The following is a 22,876-nucleotide window of genomic DNA, read 5'->3' as shown; positions in this document are numbered from 1 at the left end:
AGCCACCAAGACCGCTGGGGGCTGGAGAACATCATGTATGAGAAGAGGCTGAGAGACTGGGTTTGTCCAGCCTGGAAAAAATACTGCTAAGGGAGAACCATACTGCTATCTACAACTACCCAATGGAAGCATGAAGAGAAGACAGAGCAAGACTCTTCTGTATGATGATAGGACAAAAGGCAAGATACACAAATTAAAGAAAGGGAAATTCTCATTACATAGTAAGGAAAAAATAAAGTTCACCATGATGGTAGTCAAACATGAGAACAGGCTGCCCAGAGAGGTGATGGAATCTCTGTCTCAGGAGATAATCAAAACTTGAATAGACTAGGATACAAGCAATCTGATCTAACTCTGAACTTAGATCAAACTTCAAAAGTTGGTCCTGCCTTGAGCTGGGGCTTGAGCTAGATGACCTCCTGTGGTCCCCTGAAACCTAAGTTATTCTGAGTTTATGATTTATTCAAACAAGTGAAAAAGCATTACTAAATCAGAAGAGCAGCATTTCACAGCACAAATAACTAACAAGGCAATGGAGACCATACAACATCATCACCTTCATACACAAGGAAATGCAAAAATCATTGCCCAACAGACACCTGTCCACAGTTGAACTGCGTGCCACAGAAAATGAGCTTTCTACTTACCAAACTGGCCACTGTGCTTTATAAACAGTTCAATTACACCGTAGGCAATAGTGGTTGCAGGAGGAATTTCAAGGATCACACTAGAATCCTTCATCATACTTCCAGTTTCACTCACTGAAACCTAGAGGACAGATTTATTCACCGTTTATCCAATTCAGATATTGTGTAGCTTAAACACAGAATTAATTAAGGGGAAAAAATACAGAGAAAGAATGTGCTTTTTTCTCCATGATGTCCAAGTAAAGAACATGTTACGTTTGACATCTATGAAAGTAACTAGATGAGCAGCGAGGTAGAAGCTCAATGCCAAGGGGAGCTCTCAAACTCTTTGCTACCCTGTCCTAGTACAAAGTTGAGCTCCAGGTACAGCTTTTGCCACACATGAAACACTGTGTCACTAGGAAATGGGCACCCACTTCAGTATCCTGTCCTGCCCTCTTCTATCCTGACACCCCTTTTGCCCAGCTGGAGACTGGTACCAGGAAGGCGGCACTTGCACAGGGAGTTGTTGAACTGCAACTCCCAGATTTCTGCTACTGGAGACACCCTGTACACAGAAGTGATTCATCTGCAGCTTTAAAAAAAACAGAATGAATGAGCATATGTTCTGACTTTGGTAATTCCTTCTCAATTCATCAGCAATTTTTCAGATATCCTCATAATGCAGTTAATCTCTACTCCTATAATCGAAAACAAATAGCTTCTCAATAAATATTAAAACTCAGTAGACACCGCAAACATTTTTGATGAATGATTACTTGGCTTTTCAAATAAATTTGTCTCAGCAATGCTTTTTGCTCTTCCAACTTTCACTGAATTGTTATATGTTTGTTTTATGTTTTGCAGTAGGCAGGAATCTACATAGAAACTGAATCACAATTTGACAGTATTGATAGAAACCACATTCCAGGCTCACGCTAAAAGTTGCCATCTTTTGCCAGTGAGGCAAAGGAAAAAACATTTTACCTTTCTGAAGTTTCACAACTAAGCAGTGCAGCGAGTTCAACATGTTAAGGAAGCATGAAAAATGCTCTGAAGTCTATTTGGAGAAATCATAATTTCTTCTCAGATAATCTGCAAATGTTCTATTCCTTGCAGATTTTTAATAACTTTTACCTTTACTATTTTTGTACTGCATCCCATCACACCACTGATTTTTTCTTCTGTCTGGATATGTTCAGATATCGTACACTTCTGAGTTGTTATTATCCTTTCTCTCAAGATGCACAGCACTTCACGTTTTCTTTCTATTACTTGTTGCAGTAAACTACTGTTTAGATTTATTGTTCTGAAAAAGAAAAGATGCCATTAACAACATAAATACTAGACTTGAGAAAAAACATTTTCTTAATTGCTTGAAGAAGCTTTTATTGTAAAAGTAACAATGGTTTCTGTATGAGCAATCTCCTCAATTATTATGTCCTCTTTTGTTATTTGGTAGCAGTAAGTATCTGTATTCCACAGTAAGTCCCAACACACATACTGAATTCTTGATTCCTTACTCTGAGCAAAAACAGCAGTTGTCTGGCTACTTTCTAAGCAAAAAATGCAAGGGAGAACTAAAGACAACTTTAAGCTTCCAGTGTAGTATGAAAACAACCAGCCAGGCTCACGGACACTGGACTGAATCCTCTGCTACCGTGAACCCACACTGATATTAACATGGCCATGGCAGGGAATGCTGGCTAACCATTCTCTTCAGAGTCTCACATTAGCACAAACAGTGCCGGTAAGTCAATGGGTCACATCCTGTAGTCTTTACTCAGAATAATTATTTCAACCCCAAAAGCTACCAGGGAGTACAAACAAAGGACCTGCGCTCATGGTCCATATTATGAACTCCCTGCAGCCTAGTATACTACTGCATACATTATGCATGCACACACACAATAAAAATACCCATAATAGCTTAATAAGCATGTAATATAATAGTATTGTCCACATATCACAAAGCTCTGCTTAGAAAGAGTGAAGTTGCAGTCAAGCTACTGGAGGTTAGGAAATATATAGCAAGCAGTCTTCCAGTCTGGTTAGTTTCTCTCTTTGTAATGAAGCCCCACTTTTCCTTACAATAGCTCTCGTTTTCTTCTCTCTTACTTGACCAACCAGATCAAGTGCCATTTCTTCCCCTTCCTTCTCATTCATCTCAGCTTTGTCCCACCGCCAGCCAGCTCACCATCCCCACTTCATGTGATTTCTCTGCCATCTTCTACCCTCAGATGACACCAACTGTTGATGGCTCCCAGCCTTCGTCTCCCTTCCTTCTCACAGCTCATTGTTACCACTTTGCAGCTATCTGGCCAAACTTAGTCTCATTTATCTCCTTGTCACCATTCAGTCCTGTCATCCCTGTCTTCGTACATCCTTCTACCTGTCACAGGTGTGCCATCAGGTGCTTCTTAACAGGGGAGGTGATGTGAGGCCCAAGTGCTGATGTCCAGACTCACCCTGGACTAGGACAGCTTGAGGCAACCACCACTAGGAATGCTGGTTTGGCCTCCAAAGGCCCATGTGCAGGAAAAAGAGTGCCCTGACAAGCTGGTGCCAAATTCTAAGTCACAAGAATTTCTCCTTGAGGGATGAACTAAGAGAGTGACGCCTCAATTCCAACCCTCACAGCTTGCTAAGGATCTGTTTCAGTGTTCACTTAAACCCCGAACTGGCTGAGTGGGATCAGCACTGACCAAGTACTTCAAAGGGCTGGACGAGAAAACATAGAAAAGATTTCATGGATTTTGGGACTGAAGAAGATTACTGAACAAAACACCCACTATAAACTCCTGTGTTATTCATCAGTATAACCTCACAATTTATAATTAATGATGAGGACTGTCACAGTGAAAAGAAAAATTAGCTGTGGAAGGGACCTCAAATCTCTAGCCCATGCCTCCAACTTAACAAGTCATCCTTACTCCACAACATAATTCAGCATGCGTTTAAATGCTGCTGGAGATATTTCTAGTTAGGTTTTTCTTAGAATGAGCAGAAGAAAAAGTAAACTCCCAGTAACAATAAGAGAGGATTATTTCCTAAGAAAAGATGACAAAATTCACTACCTTGTCTTCTGGGGTGTTAACAGACTTTCTGGTAACAGTTAAAGCAAATTCTTAACTGTATTTAATTTATTAAAATGTGTCAATTATATTATACTTTTGCAAAATACTCATTGGAGGCCCTCAGATGAGATGTCGTATTTTCTATGAACAGATAACTCTAGCAAGACAGTTGGAAGATTAAAAGATTGCTATCCCTGGCTAAAGTTATTCAGTCTTTTCTCCTCCCTTTTACTGTAAATGGCTATTCATGGGGCTAAATGGCAATTCCCCAAAAATATGACAGAAAGACATGTCTGACTCTGCTTTATTTAAATCGAGATATCTCCACTTTTAATTAAAAAGTTTTAGATTTATTAGATTCTGGAGTTTCGGATTTATGCAGTCTGTATAAGTCTGAAGTCAGCTTGGTTCTTTATTAAATTAAAAATATCCTGAGGCAATTTTTGATCTTTGGAGAGTTACATGCTTATATGAAAGTTCAATCAGTTGGAATGCACTGTCTGAAATCTTAAAGTTGATTGTTTAAACAAGGGAAAGAAAATACCTCTGAAGCAATGCAGCAGTCACTAGAAAAGCACTCCCAAACATTCCTGAGTTTATTAATATAATTTTTTTCCTTTTGATGCAAAGCCATGCCGTATGCTTGGAATGCCATGAATCTTTGGATTAGGCAAAAATTGAAGAAATGTCAAGCAATCACAAACACCACTGCTCTTAGAAGTGTCTGCCAAACCAGAGCTATTAGTTATCACAATAACAGACCATCAAGCCTATCATATACTTCACAATAATTATTTATGATTCTGAAGAGGTGTGCTAAGCATCTTCAAAATACAAATTAATGCACTAAGAACTTGCAATTTTAACATTCAACCTAAGAAGCCACAGGGGAAGAAATACAATGAAGAAGCACAAAAGCAATTTGTCATTTGCTTTCATATGACGGGTTTTTTGCCTGCTTTAGAGGATGACAAACTCACTGGATATCCCCAAAAGTTTGAACAAAAGAAAAAAACAATCAAAGATAGAAAAATACAGATTAAAGAGAGATTTGCTGTTTCTGAATGAGCATTAACATAAGAAGCATACAGAATATAATTTAACTCTATACAAATGAATGACCAAAATAATTCAAGAGACCTTTTCTTCCATTTACTTCTACAGTATTCTGTCTGAGGTGGGACTGGCTCAGTCCCCCTCATGCTCCTAGCTTCAAGGTTTAGATGCAGAACTAACAGCAGAGTGGCAGAGCAAAAGAAGACACAGGTAAACTTGGAAAGAGGCATAGCGAAGAAATTTCTGAGGCAGTGCTGGATGAGCTACACAGTGACACTAACACCACAGGGGCACAGAGCTACCTGCTTTGATCCCTGATGTAGCGCTCCTGCAGGCACTGTGTCTCGGAGGTAACTTGGGGTCCTCTGCACAGAGCTGCACTGTGTGGCACAGACACAGCCACTATCTCAGCCCCAAGATTCAAGTGACTTCAGTGGGTTGTGTTCAACGGTAAAGCCAGCAGAAATGCTCTCCTCTTCCCACTAAGTTTAGTGAGTACTGGATTCAGAGCTTTAAAACACATACCCTTACCAACAGCTACAAATACCTTTCCTTTTAGGACAGCACAGTTAAATGCTCTCCTCCTCTAGACTTCTGACGCTGACCTTTCTATCATAAAACCCCTTAAACTCTAGGGTTGTGTGTGGGCACATCACAAGTTATTACTGGGGAGCAGCCTGTGGAAGGCAAAACATTCTGCTCTTCTCAGGGACTCAGACAGGAGACAACATGAGATAAGCAAATACCCAGCTTATCTAAATTATCATTGAAAACAGTCATCGAAAGCAAAATGAAACAGGGTTAAAGTTTGACAATCAGAGCAGGGCTTAAAGTATTGCAGGGCAATGGCTGCTAAATCTATGAGTGTATTTTTGCAAGAGCTGAACTCATTTGCTAGTATAACACTCTGAATATCAAGAATATATCTGAATAACAAGAGATGGCTGAGTTAAATCCCTGAGAATACATGTATGCAGGCACACAAACTGCATCGCATTTTTTTGTTTTACAGGTCACATTTCAGACCTTTTATTTCTGTTCTACAGCCATCACTCTTACCATCTCTTTCACCATCTATTATACAGGAGCCCTCAGCAATCTTGTGTGACCTGTATCAGCATACTCCTTTCCACCTTGAGAAGCTGAGCTGAAGTACTCTAAAGTAATACTATATAAAATACAATGAGATGTTGGTTTGCTAAGTCCCATTATCAACACAGACAGTATGAGCCTGTATAAATAAATATCATTTAAAAGATAAGGATTATGGGGTTTTGTTTGACTGTTTGTTCTGCTTAAATAATGTTCCCGAGGTCAATGATTTACTATGTTGGAAGCTCAATAGGTCAAGCATGAACAGAAAAGAATTTCTTTGGGTTTTGGTCTCACTCCCTCCACATTTAATTGGGTTAAACACTTCCAACTCTCCTATAATGCAAAGGCTTCCTTCACTTTTATTCAACCTTTTTCTTCTTGCATGAGGAAAGCAGTGGAGAATAGAGAGGCACAGAGGCAATTTGCTGCAGACTGGAAGCAGAAAAGAAGGGAGGAAGGCAGAAACCAATTGAAGGCAAGAGAAAACTGACAACACCTGGCAATAGAGCAGGCTCTCGCAGTTAAAGGAGAAAGCAGGAGCCTGCTCTAAACACCGCAGCTGAGACTGAGGGTCTTTCCTTCAGGCACAGAATCTCTGACCAGACCGTCCACAAAGGAGGGGGACTAGGACCATGTTTCCATCAAATCCTGTTTAGTCTTCTCAGTAACCCACCTCGCAAATCCTCAAAGCAAGGTGCTTCCCAATTTACTACGAATACCAAAAAGAACGATTACTGCTGTGAGTACTCTCCATCCTCACGTTGAAGTCGGCACTGTTGCCTGCCTGCAAAAAATTTCACCAGTCCAAACTACCCATGAGTGAAAAACCTTTACAGTCCTGCACTGGGCAATGCTCTCTCAACATACCTCCTCTCCCAGCTGTAGAGACATGGGTGGCCCACTCTCACACCCTCACCCAAATGCAACTTCATCCATAACATCCATATGACTGACTTCAAAACCTCTCTCGCTGCTCAGCCAGAATTCCTCAGCTTGTTCAGTCTTCTCCATTTATAATGTGCAATAGTCTGACGTCTTCCATACAAATGTTGCTTGTTGCACAGTGAGAGCCTTCACCCAGCTTTGTTCCTTCTCTAATAGAGACCTCTAGATGAGTGCCATGGAGTAAAATCTACCAGACCTCACCGCCACTTTCCACCAAGCACAGATGCATAATATTTCTTTTGTTAATCCGTTTCACATATAACCTCTCTGACCTACTTCTTACAGTCATACCGGAACACAGTATCTCCTATAGTCAGCTTACTGATAGCATTTCACAATTTTCCCTACAGAATAACCTGACAATTACTTCATGGAACATCTTCCAAGAATACCAGAGACTTTTGAGAGTGCAAGTGACAGACGATTCCTCTATTTTCTATTCAGCATCCTCCTTATTTTCTAAATCACAGACACACGCAATTGATTTCATTCAATCCTGTCTCATAACATTCTGTGACTTTGTATTACCCACGTAGCACCTTTGGTAGAAAACTGAATGGTTTTCATAGAATGGTTTGGGTTGGAAGGAACCTTAAAGATCATCTAGTTCCAATGCCCCTGCCATGGGCAGGGACACCTTCAGCTAGACCAGGTTGCTCAAATCCCCATCCAACCTGGCCTTGAACACTTCCAGGGATGGGGCATCCACACCTTCTCTGGGCAACCTGTTCCAGTGCCTCACCACCCTCACAGTAAAGAGTTTCTTCCTTATATCTAATCTAAATGTATCCTCTTTCAGTTTAAAACCATTACCCCTTGTCCTACCACTACACTCCCTGATAAAGAGTTCCTCCCCATCTTTCCTGTAGGGCCCCTTTAAGTACTGGAAGGCTGCTATAAGGTCTCCCTGGAGCCTTCTCTTTTCCAGGCTGAACAACCTCAACTCTCTCAGCCTGTCCTCATAAGGGAGGACCTCCAGCCCCCTGATCATCTTCATGGCCCTCCTCTGGACCCACTCGAGCAGGTCCATGTCTTTCTCACGCTGGGGGCCCCAGAGCTGAACGCAGACTCCAGGTGGGGTCTCACAAGAGTGGAGTAGAGGGGGAGAATCACCTCCCTCGACCTGCTAGCCACGCTTCTTTTGATGCAGCCCAGAATGCGATTGGCTTTCTGGGCTGTGAGTACAAATTGCTGGCTCATACTCAGTTTTTCATCTACTAATACCCCCGAGGCCTTCTCCACAGGGCTGCTCTCAAGCCACTCATCGCCCAGCCTGTATCTGTGCTTGGGATTGCCCCAAGCCATGTGCAGGACTTTGAACTTGGCCTTGTTGAACTTCACGAGGTCCACAAGGGCCCACCTCTGAAGCCTGTCAAGGTCCCTCTGGATGCCATCCCTTCCCTCCAGCCTGTTGACTGCACCACACAGCTTGGCGTCGTTGGCAAACTTGCTGAGGGTGCACTCAATCCCACTGTCCATGTTGCTGACAAAGATGTTAAACAGTGCCGGTCCCAATACCGACCCCTGAGGAACACCACTTGTCACTGCTCTCCACTCGGACATCAAGCCATTGACCAAAACTCTTTGCATGCGACCATCCAGCCCATTCCTTATCCACCGAGTGGTCCATCTGTCAAATCTATGTCTCTCCAATTTAGAGACAAGGAAGTCATGCGGGACAGTGTCAAACACTTTACACAAGTCCAGGTAGATGATGTCCATTGCTCTTCCCTTATCCACCAATGCTGTAACCCTGTCATAAAAGGCCACCAAATTTGTCGGGCACCATTTGCCCTTCATGAAGCCATGCTGGCTGTCACCAGTCACCTCCTTATTTTCCATGTGCCCCAGCACAGTTTCCAGGAGGATCCCCTCCATGATCTTGCCGGGCACAGCGGTGAGACTGACTGGCCTGTAGTTCCCTGTATCTTCCTTTTTTCCCTTTTTAAAAATGGGCGTTATGTTTCCCCTTTTCCAGTCAGTGGGAACTTCCCCGGACTGCCACAGCTTCTCAAATATGATGAATAGTGGCTTAGCCACTTCATCCGCCAGTTCCCTCAGGACCCATGGATGCATCTCATCAGGTCCCATGGACTTGTGCACCTTCAGGCTCCTTAGATGGTCTCAGACCTGATCTTCTCCTACAGTGGGCAGTTCTTCATTCTCCCAGTCCCTGCCTGTGCCTTCTGCCACTTGGGCGGTGCGGCTGGAGCACTTGCCAGTAAAGACTGAGGCAAAAAAGTCATTGAGTACCTCAGCCTTCTCAATGTCCTGGGTAACCAGGCCTCCCGTTTCCTTCCAGAGAGGGCCCACATTTTCCCTAGTCTTCCTTTTATCACCAACATACCTATAGAAGATTTTCTTGTTGCCCTTGATGTCCCTGGCCAGTCCTCCTCCCTATTTTGTGTCATCAGCAAACTTGCTGAGGGTACACTCATTGACCCCATCACCAAGATCCCTAATGAAGACGTTAAACAGGACTGGACCTGGTATTGCCCCTGGGGTACACCATTAGTCACTGGCCTTCAACTAGACTTTGTACCACTGCTCAATACCCTCTGGGCCCAGCCATTCAGCCAGTTTTCAGTCCACCTCACTGCCTGCTCATCCAGCCCATACTTCATCAGCTTCTCTATGAGGATCTTATGGCAGACAGTATTGAAAGCCTTAAAATAAAAGATGGAATATACTCTTAAATCCATAGCAATCTCACTGAGTTAAAGGCACAGGACTCTGACCTGAAATCAGTATGTTACAGTACTCTGAATTAGCAAGGACAATGTAATAAGAAAAACAAGAATAATGTAAAATAAAATATGCTGAGTTTATATATCTAAAAGTATCATTTAACTTTATTTTTATATTGCATTATTATATTAATAAGCGTGTTCTGCGTTTACAATGTCATTGCTTCTGCAAATCAGAAAGGATCTCATCCCGCATCCTTCAGCTGTCATCCCTTTTCAGAAAAGGATGCCAATGCGGCATCTGGAATCTAATTAAAAGATCAGTAGGATTCTCCTTCAGAAGGTTCACATAAGTAGTGACAGAAAACCGATTTGCTGCCACTCAGCACTTCCAGCCTGCTAAATCTTGAGGACTCACATGACTTAGTTTAGAAGGCGTATCAGCTTTGACTTTTTTAGTTTTCTGCTATTTATCTGCAACTTTGACTTAAACAGCCTAATACAAGAACAACATTTTAAAATGCAATTTAATTAGGCTATATATGTAGAAATAATAAATGAAACAATAATTGATCAAACAAGCACAAGCAACGTACGTCATTAGATGAAATCAAGAAGCTGACTCTCATCTCACAAGGACTGACAGGTAAACATCCTCTTAGTACCGTAATGCTTTGCATCCAAAAATCACTAACTTGTAGGCACCAGCACTCCTGAATGCTGAATTCCTGAATTCCACACAATGCTCCATGAACGAGACAAAAGCTAGGAGCTTGGACACAATCCATCATAAATCACAGAATATTTATGAACAACTTGAATTTCATTTGTAAGGCACTGCCACAATTTCCAGTGAGCCTCAGCATTATGCTGAAGAAAAAAAATAAAAATTCTGCTATCCTTATCATTTTCAGTGACCTGGCAGAAGCAAGACTGACTGGATATCAACTACACACTTTGCATCATAAGCCTTAATAAGGTATGAGCATCTTTTCTATGAACTAAGAACTAGCTCCTTGTATAAAGCTGCACACACATTAACCTCATTTACAGTTATATTCAGATCGGTGTAGAGCTATTGATTTTCCACACTCAAAAGAAGATAATATATTTTTAAGTATTTAGTTACATTCAGGATTATAACCCGAAGACGTGCTGAAGTAAATCTGATTTGCTATGGGAGGATTATTTGTTTGAACAGAGCAGGTAACTTACTGCAGAAAACTAAGTAAAAACTTACTGATCTAAACAGAAGTTACTCTAGTTTGTTTTTCTGTAGGAGTCTATCTAGTGTTAGAAACAAGATTCTAAATATTGACTGACACTACTTTCTGATACTAGATGCATACTTATTTTACAGGACTGGTACACACATTTAACCCAGTATTTTCTGCTTTTACTAAGGCATTTAATACAAAGATAGCAAGGCGCCTTATTAGAATAAGTTTGTTGACTTGTGAATGCTCACAATAAAAAGAACAGCAGCCATTTGTTCCTGTAAAAATGGATAATTGATTATTTCTAGAACATCAGTGTATCTAAAGCAAATTTACACTGCTTCTGGCAACTTTTGCACAAAACCCTATCATCTTTATCTTCAGAGCATCAGCAAAGGCTATTAAAATGCATTACATCACCTGCTACAGATCTAGGGTACAATGCTGTCACAAACAAACCACCCTCATCTCCCACAAGTCAGGACCTGCAACACAGAGTAGACCCCTGACTTGTCAGCTGGTTGCCAAGTAGGCTTTGGTCCGGGAATGTCTTATTGCAAGATTAAATAAATCTGATTTCAGAGTAGGACACGAAGTGTTGCATATCTTGTAAAATTAAGATTATAGTTCCCCTCAGCTATTACAGCGTATAACAGTAAGCAATAGATCTATAAACTATATTTTGTTCAACTAGTAGAACATGCATTGACCATGCTTGCTCACCTTTGCTATTCCTCCAAATAATCCAATTTTCTAGCACAGTCACTCACACACATAAAAAAAAATTATAAAGCCTGCTTACAAGAACATTAGTAGTTCTGAATTCAGTTTCCATAGCATTTGCCCCAGTAACATAGAGAAACCAAAGCATTTTTTTTCCAGATTGTTACCTCAGTACAGTCCCCCAAAGAAGGGAGGATTTGGCTCTTGTTCCACGTGGTAATTCATGCAAATATGCAAGATGAAATTGCAGAGAGATGTTTTTAAAATGAAAGGGAAAGGTTTGACCATCAAGCTTTCAAAATCTGGAATTTTTTGTTTTTGTAGATATGATTTATCACCTGAAAATGAGAGCTTACAATAAAAATAATTCTAAAACTATGGCAACACTACAGAATCAATTGTTCAGTGATCACAGCTGGCCCAAGTCTTTTCAGCTCAGTAATCTTTCCTGGCCATTACAATGCCCACATTAAAAGCATACCTGTCCTTGACGTCTTTCATAAGCTGCTGCAAGTCAATCTCCTGCTTCCTCAGGTTTCCAAATGAGGACTGGTTTTCCACACAGCCCTTCCCTCTAGCTCCCAGGCTGATCTTTCCAAATGAAGTTTCAATACTTCCTTGAACAAAATCTTCAAACTTCCCCATATATTTTGCAAAGTCAGACTCCACAATTACTAGGAAAGCAATGAAAGTAATTTCTACCTGTGAAGAGAAGTGCTGAAATGGTCCTGAAATGATTGGAAAAACAGAAACTTACAGAAAATATGACAGGTTAGAGAAGGCAAGGAACAGTATTGAGCAGGTAAATAATGAAATTTACAGCTCTGCAACTGTTACTTCTGCTTTCTCCAAATTTTCATCAGCTTCACTCTGCTATCTTTTATATTTTGCCATTTTAGGAAAACATAAGGTCATTGAAACGCTGAGCTCAGATGCTATGGAAGATTTATAAAGAATGATTGAAACTTATTTCAGCTACAAAGAAAAACTACAAAACAGACCTGCTTGTACAATAGGGTGAATATTTTGCCATTATCTTGACATATCTCATTATAGGGCTGTTCCAGAGCTCACTGAAAACCAACGGAAGCATCTAATTGGCTTAAAACAACTCTGAATCTTATACATCTATAAACCAAAGAACTGACTCAGAATCAGCTAATCTTCCAAGCCAGCTACAATTAACATCTAAATTTAGGGACATCTATTTTCCTGTATGGAACTGTGACGTGCCCAGAAATATGGGATTCCAGATTGTCAATCCTAAAACCTGGTTAGGACTGCTGCAGCTGGATGATGAAAGAAGTATGAGGGTCAACCATTTTTAACAGTCTGCACAAGAAGAAAGGAAGCAGTGGTAAAACTTGCTTGGCCTTGCCAGTGCAAGCATTCCCTGGGCTACTGTCACCAACAAGACACTGTTTATCCAGTGCTTTTTGACCACTATAGTTTCACGCTACTATCACATACTGGAATCCCCCCCCAAAAATTCTAGGGGAGCTCCTGTGGCTGCAGACAGCACTGTTATTAAACAGTAGGACTGTACGTCTTGACAACCTTCAGCACTCAATTTCAGTTGTCTATCTAGGCAAAACTTTTTTTTTTTTAAACAAACATTTATTACTGGTTATAGTTAAATGAATAGTCAAGTGAGGAAAGATCCACTCATCTCATTTCCATGGATGGAGAATACTTCAGAGCATTCCTCTGAAAGGAGCTCTCTAGTAACACAATTGAGAATAACAAGAAAAAAGATTAGGCTTTGCATTCTTTTTGTCTGCAATAATAGTGCTGCCCAAGTATGGGTTTACCTGGTTTTATTGGTTTGTCTTCAGTAAGCACATCACTCAGGGTGACTGTCAAGAAATGATACTTGGGCTTCTGCCAGCACCAGAATTTCTTCCTCTTTGTAACTAAGCTCAGAAGCTGCAGCTTGTCTGAGGCGTTCAAGTGGGAGACAGGGATCAAGTCACCTCCACTGTCAGTTTCTCTCACAAAATTCTTTGTTGCTTTTGCAAACATCTTGGGGAATCAATTAAAGCCTGAACGAATACATCTGTTTTTCAACAGCTGCAGCTGGAAAGTATAAATATTTACATTGTCACTTTAAGAAGTTCTTCATAGTATTGGTATTAATGCAGGAACAGCTAGTGTTTTCACCCCATCTTCTCCACTCTGAGCTGGGAATCATGACAGTTCAAACCACTTATCCCAATGCAAAAAAGTTTTCACAGTAACAGACAAAATAATTTTAGTTAAAATTTTAAATGAGCAACAGTGAATAAGCAAAGAATGACGTGCTGCAAACATGATATGCAAGGCTGAAACATTACAATAATAATGCATGAAATTTATGATCATGTAGATAACGAAGAAAGAAAATAAATGTGTGAGAAAATAAATATTCCAATCTACAGCTGAGAAGTTCCTTCAAGGAACAATCACAGCTAATTAATCTGTTTGGGAGGAAAAAACTTACACAGCTTACCTGAAATTCTAAGAAAAAGCATCTACCAATGAGCACCCAGCAGAGACTGGCTGGGATGAGGAAAGCACTGGTACAACAGCAGAGGATTTCTGCCTCCCCACAGAATGCTTCTTTTATCACCTAACATAAAATTATCTTATTCCATGTAAGGTAATTGGGTATTATTCACAAAATTATCTTGATCTTTTTAATAGTGAGTAAATACATATAGGGTTAATAACAATTATTTTATAAAAAGCAACAAGTATTTCTGCTGGCAACTTTGTGACTAAGTTTGCTTCTGAACTATACCTCTGGAAAGGCCCAGTTATTTTTTTTCTTTCTGAACCTTTTTACCTTCGATGTTTTCCAATTTTCTGTTTTCCATTAGCATAACTACAGCTAAATTGAACATATGTTATTTGCAACTGTTATTCATACGTGCTAAACAGCTACTTACATTACTTTATGCTAGCTTTTAAATGTCTTAAATTAAAAAATATTGGCATCTCTTATTGTGTAAGGTTTTTCTTTATCTCAAGCAATGCATTTTGCTGTTATTTACAAGGAACTTTCTCAATAAGGGAAACTGGCTAAACTCACAGGAGAAATGGTAAAAATGACCATTCACAAGTGTTAAACAGAATTCTAATAAATTAATTTTTGATCTTTTTAAAAAAATCTAATATTTTTAAGGTTTTCAACTCTGTGTTACTTGATCTAACAACATTTCCAGAATTAAATCAGGTTTTTAAAGTCGGCACCATTCCTTTGAATTCCCCAGCTGGCACTGACTGGGAAGTTCAACTAAAATCATAAGATGTCTTAGCCGGGTATCCACACATTCATGATTAACTACCTGTCTTGCTCCACAGAGATGTTAGATTTCTCATTTACAAATACAGGCCAGAATAAGTTAGAACAGACTTCAAACAAAAACTGATATTGCAGTGGGCACTCAGGATTATTGAGAGAAAAGGGAAAACTGAATAAAGATATTAGTGGTTGGACCACAGGCTCCATGTTTTAGTATCAGATGGAAGACAGAGGAAAAAAAAAGCCTTTTAGCAGATGGGAACTTTCCATTAGCTTTTCCCAAATCCCATTTCAGATAATATTTCACACAGTATTTAACCAATTCATGTTGAGATATCTACCTCCTCATGAAACTCCTATGGCCTACTCTTAGTTCTCTATGTAAGCAAGTAAAGGGTGTTTCCCAGCAATGCCTGCATGGAAAGGATTTGAACAACGTCAAAGTCGCATAACATTTTACTGAAGAGTCTCTGGGGACTTTAGTTGTAATTGTGGCTGCAAGAAACCTGCAGCACAGCCCCAGCTATATGCACTGGGAGTACTTCCACTGACTTTCTTGTTCTCTGACCTTTTCCTAAACTCTGAACTGAGATTGATTTTTTGCATTCTTAAATTTCTCCTCCTTAATTTCCCTGGTTTTAATCTCAGTGAGAACACTTTAACAGAATAAGCAATGCGGCTCCACTGCAGCAGAAAAAAAAAAAAAATCAAAACAAACAAACCAACCCCCCAACAGCCCAAAAAACTAGTTTTCTTTTTCCCTGGGACTTCTTTTGCACGACACTGTATTTCACAACCAACCAGATGACTGATATGTAATGGAAGGGACCATCAAGAAAATTCTCATTGCCTGCATTAGCTGCTTTTCCCCAGCATAACCCTCTTCAAACATTTCTGTGCTTTACATGACTGTTCACTCATTCTGATCCCACTCCTACATAACCAACTCACATAGGCATAGTCTCCAAAAAGAAAAAGGCCCACCAATTTCTGAGGAGTTTATCACAAGACAAATTGCAAAAACCAGTTCCTATGATTTGGCATTATTACACACTCACTAAATCTCATGAGAACCATTAACACCGTTCTATAAAACTCCCGATTCATGGTGGTTTGTCTTCACTCTCTGTCACCACACTTTTGACTAGCAAAAAAGGACATCCAGGAAAGACCACAGAGTGCTTATGAGGACTGCTGAGACTCACCAGGCAGGAGAGACAGGACTGTCTTCAGACTCAGAATGAAAACTTCAGCATCTCGTACACTTTGGTGTGCTGTGAACGTCTTTGCAGGGAGCACATTTGCTGGTGCAGCTGTATCTGCAAAGCAAGAATATTCTATCTAAATTCCTGTTCATGTCTCTTCGGATATAGTGCCTTTAACACAAATTCTAAAATGCACCCAAATATCTTGTTTCACTAGTTCACAAAACAAAGACATAGAGCAATTGAATATGCCCTTAGCCAACATCAGGGAGTTAATACAGCTACCAGGATCAATGGCATCCTGACTGAATGGACATGGAGTGGTTACGGACACAGCATTGAGAGAACTCTGCCTTTGGAGTTTCTTCCTCTGGAAATTTTGCTAGAGTTGTGCTTGGTTTGGTAGAATTAAAAGGGAAGGTATCAAAGCTGGTAGGAAGAGCCTGCCAGAGTGAATTCAGTCTTGCAGATTGATAGCTAGGCATGAAAGCAGAAAAGGAAGGAGTACCTTCCTTGCCTACCGAGAAATTTAAAATTAGCTGAACCTGGGCTACAGGACGACTATTCAATGAAGAGGATGAGATGAAGTGGAGATATTTACAGTAACTTCATTGTTTACTTAAACAAACAAATCTTACCCTGCTTCTTTCCTTTATCACAGCTCCCTAACTCAATACAGTGAGACATTAGCTCCTAAGAAACATTTTATGAATAATCAGTGTTTACCTTTGTCGGCACAAAAGCAAGTTCTCAACAGTTGCCCAATATTTCTTACATTCTGTGTACACACACACTGACCTTTACAAAAGATACAAAAAAAGCTTTTTTTTTTCCACTTAACATAAGATTACCTAGCACACTGGGCACACTACACAGGGAATTTGGGAAGAGGGTGACAACTGGATTGCCAAATGTCAGCACATCCCTTGCCAATCCAAGCAGTAAGGAAATACAACCCCTGAAGGCCACAGACAACCACGCAGGAGCCGCGGTGTCAGAAGAGCTGCTAGGCATTAACTCCGCTGTGCAGCAGCAGTAACGGCCTTTGAATCCTAATGAAGTCGGAGTTTACGCCGAAAGGCAACTAAAGTGTGGAAGTGATGACAAGCAGAACGTGTGTTTTATTACAAAACCTTATCGTTATTTTCACCTCCTTTCTAGATAATCTAAATTAAAAAACACCCAAAAAAGCTAACACGCAAAGCCTAGCAGGGATGTTCACACAAGGAATTTCAGTCCTTGAACACACGCAGTCCCCGAAAACACATCCAGTGTATTTTAGCCCTGGATGTAGTCCTCTTCTGTGCGTCGGGGACTTCACGGCATGTGCCTCCGAAGACTTGACGCCACACAAAACCACAGCGGCTCAAGGCACCCAACAGGGACGCGGGACCCTGACCCGGGGCCGGCGGCTGCCACCCTGCGGGGCGGAGGTGCGAGGGCCTGCGGCGGGAGCTGCACGTTTCGGGAGCGGGACCAAGCTGTCCTTCTCCTTGGTGAGCAAGCCACCGGCCACCTCACCGCGACCTGCGCTGAGGCGGCTCTGGCACGCGTCCGAGCGCGGGGATCCCCCTCAAACGCTCCTGCGGCCCCCGCTTAACCCCCTCTCAAAACCACCACACGAGAACCGCAGCCATTCGGCCGCGTTCCCCCCCTCCGCCCCGCGAAGCGAAGGGCGCACACGGGCAGGCTAGCAGGGAAGGAAAGCGGAGCGCTGGCAGCCAGCGAGGCGGCCGCAGCGGCTCCTCCTGAGCGTGTGGCAGGGTCGGGTGGGGCGGCGGGGGTCACACGGCGCGCCGAGGCCCCGCTGCGCCTGCCCCCGCCAGCCGGCGGGACGCGGGGGGGGCTCAGCCCGCCGCCGGGAACGAAGGAGCGGCGGCGGCCGGGGCCACTCAGCAGGCGCTGGGGAGGGGGAGGCGGACGCGGCCTTCCCCCACCGCCTACCCCAGGCCCGCTCCCGTACTCACGGCTCTCCCGGCGATCCCCGCCGCCGGGCCCCGGGGATGCGGCGAGCTCCGGCCGCGGGGCGTGCCGAGCCGCGCCGCGCGCCGAGGCGAGGTGCCGAGGGCGAAGCCCCCACAGCAGAGGGGGTTTCTTGCCGGCGCTACGGCGCGGCGAGGGGCGAGGCGGGAGGAGCGCAAGCGCCGCCCGGGTGCGCAGGCCGAGCGGGGAGGGCGCGGTGGCCGCGCCTCGGGGCGCCGGTCGAGGCGCCGCCGCCATGTTGCGGCGCAGGGCCGCCGCCCCAGCACATGCCAGGCGGGCCGGGCTGCGGCTGGCAGAGGCCGAGGCGCTGCCGTCCTCCTCCGAAATCCCGGGGCGGTTTCTGCCTCCCTCGCCATCCCTCCCGCCTGCCTGCACCGGGCCTGGCTCATCCGCCCCGGGGGTTGAAAGTCCCGCCGTGAGGCAGGCGACGGGCGGCCTGGGCTGCTGGCCGTGGCGGGCACGGCACGGTGCTGGGGGCAGCTGTCCGGCACAGGCGGCCAGCTGGAGGTCTCTGCGTGGGGCTGCCCTGTGCGGTGGTGCGGCCCTGCGAGGGGCTGAGATGGAGGGCTCGATTGTTCCCCTTGGCTCAGCCCCGGGGTGGGACAGCTGGTTTTGCATGGTTTCTTCCCATCAAATGACACAGGCGGCTTCTTTTCCCTGCTGGTAATTGCCTGACGGTGATATCGTGCGACACAATTAAAAAGGAAATTTTTGTGGCATCTTCCCAAATCTGGCTCGGATCGCCCATGGTCGGAAATGCAGAGGGGCGGTGCCCTGCGTGAAAAAACCTGCTGGAAGCAACAGCCCTGCCACGTTTTTGGCTGTGGGTTGCAGCTTTAGGGTTGGCACTGTTGGCCTTGCGAAGTCACAGCGGTCCAAATGGGAGCTTACAAGCCAAGGTCCCCAGTCCAGGGACCTTGAACAGCAGCACTGCGGAAAATGAGAAATGTGGTCAATGGAGCACACGGGGCAGGTTCATGAACCACAGCATGAAAAGCTGAGCCCTGACACTTTTATCTCAGCCCTCTGAAAACAATGCAACGCCAGAATAAAACAACTTGGTTGGTTATGATGCCTAAGGACTGATCCAGTGGGAAACAGATGAGTCTGCAGAAACCCAAGGAGTAGCTTTTCAAGATAATAAACATCAAAGAAATCTTTTTCAAGTGAACCGTGCCACAGGCCAGGTACTTCCCTTGTGGTTTGAAGAGAGAGCATTTGAGGCTGTGGGGTATAGTCACAAGTGTCACATCACCAGGTCTTAATGGAGTAACACCCGGACTTCAGAACAAAGGGAAGTTGAAAGTTGCATGTACTTAAATGAACAGTCTTGGGTGAGAGGTAGCAGTTAATGCATATAGCTAAAGTAGCATCCAGTTCTTCCCTTCTGTTTAACTACATACATTATCCAAAACTTCCAGTTAATTTCAGCAGATTTTAATCCTTCGCCCCTTTCTGATTCCCTCAGGTGACGTCCTTAGTGAATCAATGATAAATAGATTTCCCTTCTGGGGTTGCACCTGCTTACAGAAATTTGAACAAATAGCCTGAATGGAACTAAGTAAGTATCTGCATCTGTGATAATTTACTTTTTATGGACTAATAAAAAAAAATATATAAAGCTCCATTCTTAGAGCCTCACCTTGAGAAAAAGCACCCATACATCCTCAGGAGATCTCTTTTTAGGATCAGCATCAAGCTGCATTATCGCTAGCTCCAGTAATAATCTCCCACAGTGGCCAGTAATAGCGCCCGTTTCATCAGCTATCGTGTTTTTCCAGGGAGTGGCAATGTGTGATTCATTTCAAATGCAAGTGTCTGCTAAAGCATAGTTTGAGAAACCAAGCCAGGAAGTTGCACTGAACCACATTACCATGGAAATATTCACTGGGGAGGAAGGACACAAAAAACCCCCAGTGAAACCTGCTAGCCATTTTAAGGATGTTACCAGCAGTTGCACGCACACCAAATAAAGGGTGCCCACACCAGGAATATTACCATCTTTTTGAGAAGAAACTTTGAGCAGAAATCTACCCACTTGAAAGGCACAAGCCAACGTAGGATAGTTTTCAGATGCTTCTCATTAATTAGAAGAGGCAGAAACATAGGTCTGGGTGCTAGCAAACAGTTTTGGGGCTATGCAGCAATTAACTTAGAGGCTTCAAAGACTGTTATCAAAACTGGCTGCAAACAGGAGACATTTAGGATCAAACTCTCACCTTTAGCCTTCAGTATTCATGGAAATGCTCTTCAGGTGTACTGCACAGTCAAAACACAGCACACGGTTACTTCATGACCGACTGGGATGCCAGCAGGGAGAACATTGTATCAGAGAAATACACATTGTGAGTGTGGTCTGCATTGGGATCTGTCTGCCACGCAGTCCATCTCCTGAGCTGAGGCATGAAATGCAGCACTTCTGCATGAGAAGATCCTCTTGCAGAAAGAGCAGGGGGAGAAAAACGGAAACTTCTGCCTCTGGGACAAACTGCTTTTCGTATGGGACAAGATTTAGCTACCTCATTTAAGTAAATAAGTGAAGTGAGACAATCCACACGAGAACTTCACAGCCACAACTGAAAAAATGAGTAATGCACATAATAAGTGAGTAATCACACAAAAGATAGTACTCTGAAAGGGAAAAAAAACCCCAACACAATCGTTGTATGCTCTTTGAACACCTCTGTGTGAAATTCCTCAGGCATATTAAGAAAAGAAATAATTGAGCAGGCCACCACAAGATGTCAGCATTGCAGAATGGTTATTCCTACCAGGTACGGAAAAGGTCTTTGTATCGTATAAGCGTTTGGCATTAGGTTGGGTTGGGGGGGGGGGGGGGTTTGGTTGGGTTTTTTTTTTTTGTTTGTATGATGGCATAGTCTGGCCTTATTTTTTGAACCATTGACATTAGGATGTAAGTCCAAAATTGGCTGCAAAGGGGAATTTCTTAAATGGCTATTTTTTTTTGTCTCTATCTTAAAAACTTTTCTAAGTGCTTTCACGGGGGCAGTATTAACAGCAGTACTAATGGTATATAATGCCCTGTAGCCATCAATGAGTTGTTTCAGGCTGCATCCAGCCTGGCTAGAAAGTGCTCACTGAAATTCGGCCTGTGCATTGACGTGTCAGAAGGTTGTCCAAAGCTCTCTGTTGCTGCATGCTAGGCTTTTTTTAAACCCTCACACTGGCTGGAGAAGGGTCTGCTGGCTTCAGTTCTGTGGAGGAAATGGGAAGAAAGTGTGAAACTATTTTGGGCTTCTATTTAGAAAAGAAGGGTACTTAGGGTAGCAAATCTTTTTAAAGGTGTCCAGCAACATAAGCCAAATCACCAGCAAAAGAATGAACTTCTTTTTCCCCCCATTTCCTTTTTCAAGAATAAAAGATCTGAGCAGCATTTTTTTTTTTCTCTTCCTTTCTTTCAAATCAACAAACCAGCCTCATTTATATTTCATATTAAGATTCATCTCCTGTTTTGGTGGGATGCTCTGTAGTTTTCGCCTATACCATTCAGTCTTCCAAAACATTTCCTGTTGCAAACAACAGCTTTTTTGCTCTTCCTCTGGTACGGCTGTCATCAGCCCAGCCACACTGCCAGCAGCTAGCAACAGGCTTAGCAAACAGCATGTTACTGTGCCCTGCTTAGGGGAAACCAGTGGGAGGGTGCAGTAAGCCAGGAGGGACTGTGTGTGTTCAAAGCAGCCAGAAAGCCATTCTGCTCCATTTTCCTACCTGTTTATGTGAGCTTCTGTCCATTCGGCTCTTAATGGTGGCAATGGGAAGGTGACATCTTTATCCATCTGAAGATTTTGCCTGTGAGATGAGTTTGGCCACTATTTTGAGGCTATCTTTTATTGTCAGGTTCATCTCTGCTACCTTTAGGGACCAATAGGAGGAAAAAAGAGTTCACTTCTGGATCTTTTAGTCCCTTGGAAGGACAACTGGAGAGTGCCACACTGAGATGCAGGAGGTGGCACATGTGTTCAGTATAACTCAGTCAGATCTCGGTGCCTCGAGTATTGATGTTGGCATGGGGGGAAACAGTACTATATCTACCTTTCTGTAGTACATGTGCTGTGGCACAGGGCTCCCCTCTGTCACTGTAAAAGCTCCCTTATCCCTGCAGTGACAGTGTTTTAGGGTAGCTGTAACTTTCTAAAGATCTACCTATGAAAACCTTGTGATTATTTGATTTTCCCATGATTTTAAGAAAATTGCAGAAAGGGTAGGCTAGGATCATGTCTAATAGATTGTGGTTACCTAAGGAGTCATTTAGTGATATCTCTAAGAATAACAGGGAGGACAATTTGCATGAAGCTGCATGAACTAAGTGCTTCTAACTTTAAATTGTAGTTAGATGGCAGCTACAGAACTTTATTTCTTTTACAATAATGATAAAAGAAGACTTAGGAATAGATAATGTTTCTTGCATGTCTCAAAAGTCTTTTCCCATAATAGTTTATTATGAACCATCTGGTCTCATTAATGTTTTATCAAAAACCATCTGGCTGCTATATTGTTCAAGCTATTTAAGTAGTAGGACTTCCTCATAAATTAGCCAAAAGGAATGGCTATCAAACTACTGTGTAGGAGCCCCAAACATTTATGTAGTTATTTTAAAAGCATATTATTCCACATTAAATTACAGAAGTCTAAATAATACATCAGTAATAAAATCTGAAATGAAGCTTATTCCCTATGCTTCTTAATTTTTCTTCTCTTTTTACATCTTTGGTTCTTGGCCAGTTGGAACAGGACCTACAAAGTCAAATGATGAACTGTATTAAAATAGCAAATATTAGGGGTTTTTTTTTTCAATAAAACATTGCAAACAGAGGATACCTGTCACTGAGCCTCCAAAAAATGAGGCCTTTCATCATTGTGTCTCTGCACACATACACATTTCAGACTGTAAGCACTCCGGCAGGGTTCTTTAAAATATAACTGTACAGCACATGGCACTATTTAAAGTACAGCTGTAC

The 22,876-nt window shown here is 42.7% G+C and overlaps 1 protein-coding gene across 8 annotated transcripts in view; it reads right to left on the bottom strand.

Annotated features, from left to right (window-relative positions):
- Positions 1-18,010, bottom strand: part of GSDME (gasdermin E) — a 28,613-nt gene extending 10,603 nt beyond the window's left edge. For 2 of the 8 annotated variants that reach the window (XM_052799874.1, XM_052799939.1), the window contains exons 1-7: positions 17,882-18,010; positions 15,915-16,028; positions 13,915-14,034; positions 13,238-13,502; positions 11,908-12,100; positions 1,764-1,935; positions 648-768 (exon numbers count right to left, since the gene is read on the bottom strand). In XM_052799874.1, the coding sequence (XP_052655834.1) occupies positions 648-768; positions 1,764-1,935; positions 11,908-12,100; positions 13,238-13,448 (697 nt within the window). In that variant the 5' untranslated portion in view covers positions 13,449-13,502; positions 13,915-14,034; positions 15,915-16,028; positions 17,882-18,010. Of the gene's footprint in view, positions 1-647; positions 769-1,763; positions 1,936-11,907; positions 12,101-13,237; positions 13,503-13,914; positions 14,035-15,910; positions 16,029-17,881 lie in introns of all 8 variants that reach the window. The other 6 variants (XM_052799894.1, XM_052799920.1, XM_052799929.1 and 3 more) reach the window with 6 other exon arrangements.
- Positions 18,011-22,876: the final 4,866 nt, after the last annotated feature.

The sequence above is a fragment of the Harpia harpyja genome, chromosome 1, assembly GCF_026419915.1.
Source record: "Harpia harpyja isolate bHarHar1 chromosome 1, bHarHar1 primary haplotype, whole genome shotgun sequence".
NCBI classification, from domain to species: Eukaryota; Metazoa; Chordata; class Aves; order Accipitriformes; family Accipitridae; genus Harpia; species Harpia harpyja.
This window is presented reverse-complemented; position numbering and strand designations above follow the sequence as displayed.